Source organism: Anastrepha obliqua, chromosome 3 (assembly GCF_027943255.1).
Source record: "Anastrepha obliqua isolate idAnaObli1 chromosome 3, idAnaObli1_1.0, whole genome shotgun sequence".
Classification (NCBI taxonomy): Eukaryota; Metazoa; Arthropoda; class Insecta; order Diptera; family Tephritidae; genus Anastrepha; species Anastrepha obliqua.
In genome coordinates, this window is record NC_072894.1 from 83,830,392 (window position 1) to 83,842,413 (window position 12,022).

The following is a 12,022-nucleotide window of genomic DNA, read 5'->3' on the forward strand; positions in this document are numbered from 1 at the left end:
ATGTAGCTGCTCCCACAGAAAAATGCGAAAAAAGTTAATAATAATTTGTGCAGATCTTTAATCTTTAATCAATTTGACTTCCAGAACTAGAAATACGAGAAGGTATTCAAATAGATTTCCGAAAGCCAGAAATTTCAGTGTGGCTAGTTTTTCCTTCAATTTCAATAGCTAGGGCACAAAAGACCGTGAGGTGGAAGAGCAAACCTCCAATAAATCTAAATCGAATACCTTGGAGGTGTATTTTAAAGTCAGTAAGCTATTCATGGCGGCCGCCGTAGCCGAATGGGTTGGTGCGTGATTACCATTCGGAATTCACAGAGAGGTCGTTGGTTCGAATCTCGGTGAAAGCAAAATTAATAAAAACATTTTTCTAATAGCGGTCGCCCCTCGGCAGGCAATGGCAAACCTCCGAGTGTATTTCTGCCATGAAAAAGCTCCTCATAAAAATTTCTGCCGTTCGGAGTCGGCCTGAAACTGTAGGTCCCTCCATTTGTGGAACAACATCAACACGCACACCACAAATAGGAGGAGGCCACGCACCTAACAGAAGTGTATGCGCCAATTATTTATTTATTTTTTGTTTTTTAAGCTATTCAAAGCCTTCAAGACCGCTGCCATACAAAGAAAAAACTTTTAGTTTTCTTATAGCTAAATAATTCTCATGTCGTTAATCTCATTTTCTGTTTCATCTTCAGAAGGGTTGACCAGTGATTCTTGAGAAACTACTAGCATTCAGCATTTTCAGAATTGGTATTTTCTGCAGCCTCATCTTTTATAAATACTTGACTATTAATTAAGATAGTCTTCGGCGGCAGCTTGGATTTGGTTCTGAACTGTATTACTAATGTTGGAGAACTGAGCAACTGCGGATAGCGGCTAGAAACTCATCCTCTTCTGTGCAACGGCTATCATTATCAGGCATGCCTCTTTTCCCAAACCAGTATTCCTAATACAATTGTTCATTGTCTGTGGACTCGGTTATTCTCAGGCTTTGCGTATAAAATGTTGCTTACATCTAACAACTTTATTGATTTCGACAACTAAACGACAGAACTTGCATGCTGTCCACTTATGCGAGAACTCAGTAGAGAGGTGGAGAGAAAACTGATACGCGTTCTGTTATAGAACAGATATTCGCTCGAGAGAGAAAAATTTTAAAAATTCCTGAGAATTTGTCGGGGACTGAAAAAAATGCCCGCTCATGCGAAGTGTTTGCTTAGGAGAGGTGCCCGTTAGGGCAGAGTACATTTCGTATGTAGGTACTTATAAACAAAATTATTAATAGAATCCATAATACTTTCGCGGATAAAACAGTGACTGAGTTATGGTACCACCAAATCATTACTTGCTCTACTCTAAACTGTGTTTAAGATTCGTTCATAAAAAAAAATCATTACATGCGAATTTTCTGTCATCAGACCAGAGACCAGCTAACAATTGTCAATTCAAAGCTCAAACAAACTGCCCTTATTAAGATGGCCATTACAAAATATCCCCCTAATATCAACTTCAATTCAAAATTTAATTCAATTAAAAACCTGTCATTTGGCGAGGTTCTCAAGATGTCTTTGATATTATGTCTTTGATATTATGTATTAGAAAATACCCATCTAATATAAAAATATCTTCCTCAAAGTTTTGAAGTCAACTATCGTATGCATTGGCTCATAGCCCAACTTGTACAGGCTTGATCGAACTGTTCCGAGATAAAGCAGCGAAAATGATAGAAAATAGTTTGCCAGGAAATATCCAACTTCTAATGGTATTTCTATCATGGAAACGATCTATCATTTGGAAGCGGTACAAAGCTCTTCAGTTGTGGAAAGAACTTACAAAAATTCAATCACTCATTGAAGAAACAACCAAGTCTTATCCGTTCACGGTTGACAGTCATACACTATGATGTTATTATGAGCAAAATTTTACCACTAAAAACTTATCATTACTTTAGCCTTACCTTAGATTTGGCTTAGCCTTACCTTAGCTCCACTCTCATTATCATAATTGGATTAATTAGCGTTCTCATAGATCTTAATTAACTCCGACGAAGTAGCAAACCGTATTATTAGGTCTATTAAAAAAATAGATACTGAGGCGTTTTCATTCATTAAAGAAAGCACTTAATACTTTTCTTTAATTGCCAAAAAAAAAACGGGTCATTCATTAATGCAACAGATGAGTCCATTGGATACGCTTGGGTAACCAAATCACTAATTTCCAAGTCTTTCATTTAAATTTCCGCTTAATAATTAAAGATTCAGACGCATCGGTGCGTGTTCGTGTGCAATTGAAGAAAAAACTGCATGACTACCATATTCTTATTCCCCACTGAGGAGATAATTATGTACTTACGTAAATATAATGGTGCAATTTTTTTTTATTATAGAAACGCATTTTAGTGATAGAATATTTTACCTCAAGGAGAAGTAAATAGTTCTGAGAATTTTTGCGCTTTAATTGCACTTTTGAAATTAGCAAAGCTAGCTATTTATTCGGTAATTTTTTTACATTTGCTGGTAAATTTCACAATTCTCCGATTGAAAAAGCTCTCACTCCTATTGGTTAAAATCCTGACCAGCTAATTTTCATTTCTTGAAGCGTATTTTATTTCATAAATACATCGGGCTTCTTCTTGAGATCAACCGTAAGTACGAGTAAATAGTTCAAAACGGGTTTTTGGCTAATATTCATAGATATATCAGTCAGACTATACGTTTTCCATGGTTTGATTGCCATTTTCGCCCGATTAGCCATCAGAACGCGCCGCACCTTCGGTGTCCACTGGGACAGAACCGAGAGCTCCCTCTTTGCTGTTGACACCGTGTCCCACACATTTTTTTGTCCCTTCTTCCATCTCTAATCTCTGTTGCAGAGATAAATTAGAATACACAATTTTCTTTTTGTTTAAGTATACTTTGGAGCGCTAAAACACACAACTGGATTCGCCAAAAGCAAAACTGTTAAAGAACTTTTTCTGATGCGTAATATCACCTTTAAATCCCCGCATAGTGTAACCCGATGATTCACTAAAGGTCAGAACTTTTCACTTCACCCAATATCAATATTCTAGAAAGCATCAAATCAGAGTTTATACTCTAACGATGTTTACCAAACCGTTAGCAAAATTTAACTAAATCAATGTTCCTAATGCGCTCACGCTGACATGACACTTAATCAAGCAGCACCACACTGCTGTCTGTTTAATAACTGGCGCATCTGTTTTCCAGTAGCCTAGCCTCGTACTTACTGCTTCCTAACCGAGTTGATCGTTCGTGCGTTTACAATCGTGGAAGTCGTCATAAATTTTAATTTATTCCGAAAATTGTAAAGGAATCAAATCCTTCATCGTACATATAGACAATATTCGCGTTGAAGGGTTAACTCAGGTAAACGCGCTTGCGCACTCGCGCTCATACAAACGTACACACATTTACGGCAGTCGTAGCTGTTTCTGTGTTATCTTATTCGGCGTGTATCGCCTGGCAACGTGCGTGATCGGATGTTGTCTGCTTTCTGGGCGTTTACTCGCGCATAAATTATAAGCTGATGTACCCCTATCGCATTTACTTGAATGCTTTCGCGTTTCGGTCACGTAGTATTAACATCAATCGAAATCGAAATTTGCATGATACGATATTTAATATTTTATTTTCGTTTAAAATCCTTTGAATATTGGGCGCTACCAGAGGGATTATTAAACGCGGAATAACGATGGATTTTTTGAAATAGCAATAAGCCACCTTTGATTGATCATTCACCATTTGTAAAGTTTATCGCTAGTTGGGGAAAGTTTTTTTTGCGATTCAGTATTTCCCAATCACAATTATAGGCTGCATGCTTGACTGCTTGCCTATTCGATTATTAATTGTATTTTCATATTGTACCGGCATTATTTTACAAGATTTTCAAAGTAATAAATTAAGGCGTTACATTCAAGCTTAGAATATGGCAAAGAAAAGTTCAACTTATAAACGAAAATCGCTACAGTGGCAACTTTTTTGAAGCAAAGATTGTTCACGGTTTAATGGCTAAACAACTAAACGCTTTATTCCTTTGTTCATAAACAATTGTTTATAACTTATAGTTGTTTGAAAAACCAAAAAGTTTCATTTGAAATGAAAAATCTCAAGCTTTCCAAAAGAAAAAAAATATGCGCAAAAACAATCAAAGTCAGGAACCCTTATACCTCGGCAAACACTCAATATTTCTTCGTTGAACTTCTTCACCAATTTCATTAAAAATTTAATTAAAGCGATAAAGCTTTTAGGTGGGCACACTCAAGGTGCTTTAAAAAGTGTGTGATGCAGTTGCCATGCAGCTATATTTTAAAGGACTATAAAATCAAAAAATGTAAAAAGACGAACTAAAATTCAAAATAAAGTTGTTTCAATTTCAATTTTAAATTTTCTTACTCAAATCCAGTGATACTTTGTTAAATACATTTTTTGTACACTTGATGTATTTTACCCCATACAGCGTGCCACTTAAGTCACCGTACTCTTGTTATATTTGCACAAATCACCCTGTAACTTGGCCAAATTTTTGTTAAATTTAAAAAACTTTGATGCAGGCTAACAAAACAATATATTTTCTTTTAAATAATGAAATAAAATTAATTTATTTTCATATTGTTTTGTTAAAAGTTTTTGATACTTTTAGAAATAGTTTAATTTTATTAAATATAATGAATGTAAAGTTATTATATAATTTGCCCCATCAAGGTAACCCTTTTTATCAGGAAATTCAACAAAAGTCTACGTACTCTTACAAACTAATATAAACTTATTAACTATAAGGAACATTATTTTCATTACAACTTTTAGCTTAGTGTCTAGTGAGAAAACCCTTCTTCTTAATCACCTCTCTGAGGCGTTTTGACATTCACATCACCAGTTTTTCAATGTAATTGGGATCCATTGCGCACCATTCTTGGTACAATGCCTCTCACAGGAGGTTTTTATTGCTTGTGTTGTGCTATCTTATTTTTTTCCAGCATATTCCATACGTGTTCAATCGGATTGATATCCGGGCTCTGTGGTGGCGTTTCCAAAAGGTGTGGAGTGTTGTAACCGAGGTACAGCCTGGTGTTCGTTGCTTTGTGTTTAGGGTTGTTGTTTTGCTGAAAATAGAAATCGGAACCTATTCCCAATTTCTCGGCGTTGCTCTTCATATTTTTGTTTCAAAATATCAATATATGTACACGTATTGGTCCATCACTCCGTCGATAAATTCCAAATTTCCGACTCCTGCTGCAGCCATGCAGCCCCAAGCCATAATAGGTTGGTTGGTTGGTTGGTTAGAGTGGTGATTCATCCAGAATCCAACTAGCGCTTCCGCACCATTTTGTTGCCACATCCTCGTTACCAAATTGTTTAACAGTTATTTGCAGCAGGACTATATCCAGTCTGTGCGGTTTAGGAACCTTATTAGGTTGTTGACGTCTAAGCCAGACAGCTGCTCGAGACTCTCGAACAGCGGTTTGCCCAGGGTTGACATTCTGTCCTTCCATAGGGCAGGGCATTCACAGAGAAAATGGAAGATTGTTTCTTTTTTCTCCGGTTGTTTACAACTATGACAGTATGTGTTGTGAGGGATGCCCATTTTGGCGGCTTGTTCTCCGATAGACCAGAAGCCAGTTATGACTGCCGTAAGTCTACAGGTGTCCCGTCGTTTCATGTTTATTAATGTCGACGATTGCTTGAGGTTGTAGGTGGGCCATAACGTTCTGCTGATTTTGCATTTCGTCTGGTCTCTCCATCTACACTCTGCAATTCGAAGGTATTTTAGGGAAATTGCATTCTTGACCGCACCTAGTGGGGTGAGTACTGGTACTGCAAGAGCGCTATTCATGGCAGATCCCCCTCTTGCCAGTTCATCAGCTTTTTCGTTACCTTCTATGTTCCGGTGTCCCGGGACCCAAATTAAGGTTACTCTATGGTTTTCACTCAAGTTGGTGAGGCTATTCCTACTTTGCTCCACCACTTTAGAGGTTGTTATAGTCGCATCCAGCGCCTGGATTGCAGCTTGGCTATCCGAAAGAATAGCGATATTGCCCTTGAAAGAGAAATCTGCGATTAGTAACCTACAGGCTTCCCCAATTGCTAGTACTTCCGCTTGGAAGACGCTACTGGTATTAGGGAGACGCACAGATTTTTCAATTCCAAGTCTCTGAGAATATATACCAGCTCCGACACCACAATCCATTTTACTGCCATCTGTATAGACTGTGGTATCGAAGGTGTTTAGAGAGAATCCCTTATTCCATTCTTTTTTAGATGGAAATAGTGTGGCAAAATTCCTATTGAACGTTACCATCGGGACGATGTAGTCAGTCCTCACCGAGGTTAACTGAGTTTGTCGCAATAATAGACCAGCGTGACCATAAGTTTTTTCTTTCCAGCGACCCGCTTCATTTAACCTAAATGCACTCATGGTTGCCGTCTTCTTTATATGTAGGTCTATTGGAATAACGTGTGTCAGTGCATTGAGAGCCTCTCTAGGACATGATCTGATTGCACCGACCGTTATTGCACAGGCTGATCTTTGTATTCTGCCGAGTAATTTGGTATTGTACTCTCTCTCCAGAGCTTTCCACCAAACTACCGAGCCATACGTTAAAATTGGCCGTATAACCGCCTTATACAGCCATAATGTATGCTTAGGTTGAAGACCCCATCTTCTTCCAAGCATACGTTTGCAGGCATATAAAGCAATTTCTGCTTTCCTTACCCGTTCTTCGACGTTTAACTTCCAGCTAAGTTTGGAGTCCAGAATTACTCCTAAGTACTTTGCACTGGTTGATAGTGACAGAGTTTGTCCGTTGATGTTTGGTAGGGGGAAAGTTGGTACTTTGTATCTGGTGGTGAAAAGCATAAGTTCTGTTTTACGCGGGTTTAAACTTAGCCCACATCCTGTGGCCCAAGAGTTAAGCTCGCCTAACGCCCTTTGGATGATCCCACTGATCGTATTTGGACACAGTCCTGACACCATTAGCACCACATCATCAGCGTACGCCACCACTTTTACCCCACCTCCGTTAAGTTTTATTAAGATTTTGCTGATCACACATAGCCAAAGAAGTGGAGATAATACTCCCCCTTGTGGAGTGCCCCCGTGGACCTTCTTGGTTATGTTGATATTGCCCATATTAGCTTTGATGATCCTGGTTTCTAGCATGGAGATGACCCAGTTACTAACGCAACTGTCCACCTCCAGGTCTATCAACGCCCTTTGGATGGCATCTGTGCTAACATTGTTAAAGGCGCCTTCTATATCCAAGAATGCCGCCATGGTATAATGTTTGCTCTCTAGAGAGCCCTCTATAGTTCGGATTACCTCGTGAAGCGCTGTCTCCGTAGATTTGCCTTTAAGGTATGCGTGTTGTGCAGTTGATATACCAGAGCTCTCCAAAGAGCTTCTGAGGTGCATATCCAAAAGTCTTTCAAAGGTTTTTAACAGGAAAGACGAAAGACTGATTGGCCTGAAGTCCTTCGCTGATTCATGTCCTCTTCTACCTACTTTTGGTATGAATACGACCTTGACTAGTTTCCAGCTATCTGGAATATGGCCTAAGTTTAAACACGCTTTAAAAATTTCCTCTAGCCATGGTAGGATACAGTCCAAGGTTTCCTGTAACATCTTTGGAATGATCCCATCTGGCCCCGGAGATTTAAAGGGTGAGAAAGATTTGATTGCCCATGCAACTTTTTCTTTGGTAATAATTTCATTTGCAAGATGCTGTGGATTATATTGGCTCCGCCTAATATTTCCCCTCTCACTTTCGTAAGCGCTGCATCCCGGAAAATGCGTGTTTAGCAGAAGCTCTAGCGATTCCTCTGCTGTAGCAGTCCAAGTTCCATCAGGTTTCTTGACCCAAGAAGCCATTGAGTGGTCTTTGGAAAGAACGCGGCTGAGCCTAGCAGAATCCCTGGTGGATTCGATTGACGAGCAAAATTCCCTCCAGCTCTCTTTTTTGGCGGCCCTGATTGCCTTTTTGTACTGTCTCCGACTTTCTCTGTACAATTCCCAATTTCCCGTCGAGTAGCTGAGGTTAAACGTTGATCTAGATTTTTCCCTTAGTTCTAAGAGCTCACTGCTCCACCAAGGAGGGTGAGTTTTTTTGCTTAATTTTATGGGGCAGGACGTTTTGTAGGCCCTACTAAATGCCTTTTCCAGTGTTATGACCCTACTCTCAAGGTTTTCCGTGAGAGTGATTTGAGGGATAGGAATCTCTCCTAACCTATTGTTTACTACATTTTTGAACCTCTTCCAGTTGGTTCTCAACGGATTTCGATACGGTAGGGGTGGATCTACCTTAAGATCCAAATCGTAGAGTATCCAACTATGATCAGAGAAGGACCTTTTATTGGATACCCTCCAATTATCTACCCTAAATGAGCTATTTTCAGACATTAGAGTAACATCAATCACTTCCTCCCATCCTCTAAAGTACTCCGTACTAGGAAAGGTGAAAGTGGGTGTGTTACCCCTGTTACATACCGATAAGTTAGTATTAATAATAAAATTATATAAAGACTCACCTCGGTCGTTTGTCTCAGAGCTTCCCCACAACGCATGCCTCGCATTGGCGTCGCATCCGAGTAGCAGGGTTTTGTTTCTGGTTCCTTCAAGCACAAGCCCACAAGCCTCCTCGGGCGGTGCTGGCCGATCATGTGCCATATAGATGGATGCAAGTGTGATGCTGACACCGTCAGCAGCTTCCACCTCAACGGCCGTCACATCCTGTGAACTGTATGATGGGATTAAAAATATGTTTAAGTGTTTTTTGGCTACAATACATGATCTAGGATTACCTTGAGTACGCTTATAGTACAGATTGTAGTTTCTTCCAGGGAACCCCTTCACCTCGTTGCTCCACACCCAGGGTTCCTGGATTAAGGCTATGTCAACGTTCTCCTCCCCTAGGAGAACGGTTAGGTTGTCCGTTGCAGTTTGCGAATGCTGCAGGTTAATTTGGACAACCTTTAAAACCATTTTTTATTGGTTTGCTTCCGCAGGTTCGGCGTCATTTAACTGCATGCCAGTCAGCAGTTCGCTGGTGCCGTCAACCTCATCCTGCTCCTCCTCCGGATTCGCTGAACGGAATATCTTCAGCTGGGCCTTCCGTATGCCAAACCGAAGTTTATTTTCCACTTTTTGCAGTGGTTCAAGGCTCTCTTCTGTAATTTGAAGGAGGAACGACACGCTGTGCCTTTGCGGAGCCTCCGCTTTGATGATCGACCAATCGGCCATCGGCACTGCGCGGTTGTGAGCCTGGAGATAGGGAATTAACTGATTGGCTTCAAACTCCATGTTTGGTATCCAGATGCGAGCCCTCGGCCTTCGTGGTATCTCGCTAGCTGGAATGAGCTTGAGCCTCAAGCCATCCCAGCTGTTCTGGATTTCACCAATCGCTTTTGTCAGGAAATGCAATGAGTACTGGTCATCGCATTTGATTACCCGGCAACCGCGAACCACTTCCACCGAGTCGAAACCTGGCGATTGACCCTCCGGGTTCGCCATGACATGGTCGACGATTATGCGAGACAACCGAGCCTCAATCTCCGACCATTTTTCCAGCACAGGTTTGCCGCGGTTGGAAGTTTCGTCCACCAGTGCCATTTGAAGATGGTCCCTTGCCACCTCACTGAATGGTTTCGTAAGTTTGGGGACAACCGCATCCTGATCTGAGATCTTGTGCTTCTTTGTTGCCCTTTTGTTTTCGTCTTGCGAACGGTTACGTTTTCTGGCCTCTGTCTTTCGGGCGGCTTGGAATACCAGATATTCGTCCACCACCTTTTGACACCTTGCCCTGTCAGCCTCATCTTTGGGATGAGCTTTACCTTCGGTCTCGTTCTTATGAATCCTGCCAAGGATAGCGAGAGACCTCTGGTAGAGCTTGTACCTTGATGGGCCTTTATTGGCGCGCTTTTGCCCCATGGCTTTAGCGGATGTTGTAGGTTCATTTATTGTTGTTGGCGTGCTGTGGCCCACAGCTTTACCCTCAACTGCTTCCTGGCTAGAGGCCAGGAGCTCATCCTCCGTGGAGGATCCGATCCCCAGTTTGTCATGGGTAACCGATTGTTTGTCCTGTCGCTTAGTTTGTGTGTCCGTTTGTCTGTCTTGTGCTGTCAGTGCGTCCGTTTGTCCTTCCGTCACTTTGTCCGTCTGTTTCTCGCCGCCATCCGATTTTTGTTTTTTTGTTGGTTTCATTGTTCTGGTTCGTACGGTCACCTGCCCCGCCCAAGGGGCTGCGCATGTCGCCATGCGCGGTGACCAAAGAGGAATTAGGGGAAATAACCGGTCGACCATGGCAGCGCCCCATACCATGGCAAGGCCACCGTTACAACCTGAGGCGGCCTGATATCAGGAGGTACCATAATAGGTACTTCCGCCGCAGTGTTTTACGGTTTTTATGGTATTTTTTGGACTTAGGGCTTCTCCTGGTCTCCGCCATACGCGGAGACGCCCGTCTGAGCCAAAAATATTGTACTTCAACTAATCTGAGAAGATGACCTTCCGCCAGAAGTCAATTAGTTTGTCGACATACGCTCTGGCAAACTCTAAGCACTTCCTCCTATTAATTAAATTTACGTGCGCCTTCTTGCGAGGAGTGTAGGACCTAACGTTATGTTTTTATCGCTCTACGGACTGTTTCCTTGTCAATGTTGCGACTTAGCTCTGACGCAATCTGCACTGCGCTACAAAACGGATCCTTGTCCACCAGATGCTTTATTTTGCGCCTGTCATGATCGGAAAGTGCAGGTCCGGTCAGTCTGAATAGTGGATTTGCTTCTACCCATAATCTTAGCTTTTTCTGCATAAGATTTTTCCTCCTTTGTGTGGAGATGCAGGATCTTGCCGTGATCATCGAGTGATAACTCTTTTCGAGGCATTTTGTCTATAAAAATCGAATATTTGTCTAGCTCAAGCAAAACATACCAACTATAATGAATTTACTCATTACTGCACACATTTTTAAAAATCCTCGTTATTTCCAATTGTCTGGCTCCAGCGCAAGAAATTAAGAGTACGTAGTCTTTTATTGACGCAAATATTTAAGTATGTTGACATTCGTTGCAATAATATAAGACTAAAATTAAAAGTAATTGTTTTATTAGCCTACATCAAAGTTTTTTAAATTTAACAAGAATTTGGCCACGTTACAGGGTGATTTCTGCAAATATAACAAGAGTACGGTGACTTAAGTGGCATTTCTTTGACATTATTCAGTAGTGAAGAAAGGTCGAAGAATTGCTTTTAGAGAAAATTTGTCGCTGGACGCACATACAGCAGCATATTTTCTTATTTCCTCGAAGGTACACTATAATTGAAAATATTTTTAACAACAAAACTAACAAAACCACAAAAAAGCGGTATGACAAAAGTCTACAGAACGTCTTTTTTCTATCATGTTTTTCGGAACTTTTTGTAAAATAACACATCCTCAACATATACCAAGTGACTATGATTATCATCCTCCCACTCTCTGCTTCGAAAGGAATTTCCTAATGAAACTGGAATGGCTTGAAGAAGATCCAACACCCAACACACCCGTTAAGATTTACACGGACGGATCTAAAATGGACACCGTAAACAGAGATATACCAGGGAACTGTAGAATAACTTGCAAGAGAACGTACCTGTATGCCAAACATAAGTAATTTTATGGAGGTAGGTACCTCTAGCAACTTGTAAGCTTCTTATTAAGGACTTACTAATCAGTTCTGCAAATCAAAGATGGAAGATGAAGCTCAGACGCAAGGCAAACATGGCCAAGGCTAAGTCTACGTCTGTCTAAGAGTTTTAAAAAATTTAGTGGATTCAAATAAGGGCCTTGGTAGGGGCTCTCACAGGACATTGTCTCATAGGAAATCATGCAAGGAGATTAAACGTTTACACGCATGAGTTCTGTCGTAGCTGGAGAAACGAGGAGAAGTTGGAAACAATTCAACACCTTTTTTTGCACATACCCAGCTCTAGCCAGAAGCAGGAACCGATATTTAAGATCCTACTTCTTAAC

General features: G+C 40.9%; 1 protein-coding gene across 1 annotated transcript; it reads right to left on the bottom strand.

The window, feature by feature from the left end:
* Nucleotides 1–8,997: 8,997 nt before the first annotated feature.
* On the bottom strand, nucleotides 8,998–9,939 carry LOC129242097 (uncharacterized). Its single transcript, XM_054878656.1, has one exon. The coding sequence runs from the start codon at nucleotides 9,937–9,939 to the stop codon at nucleotides 8,998–9,000; it is 942 nt and encodes a 313-aa protein (XP_054734631.1).
* Nucleotides 9,940–12,022: the final 2,083 nt, after the last annotated feature.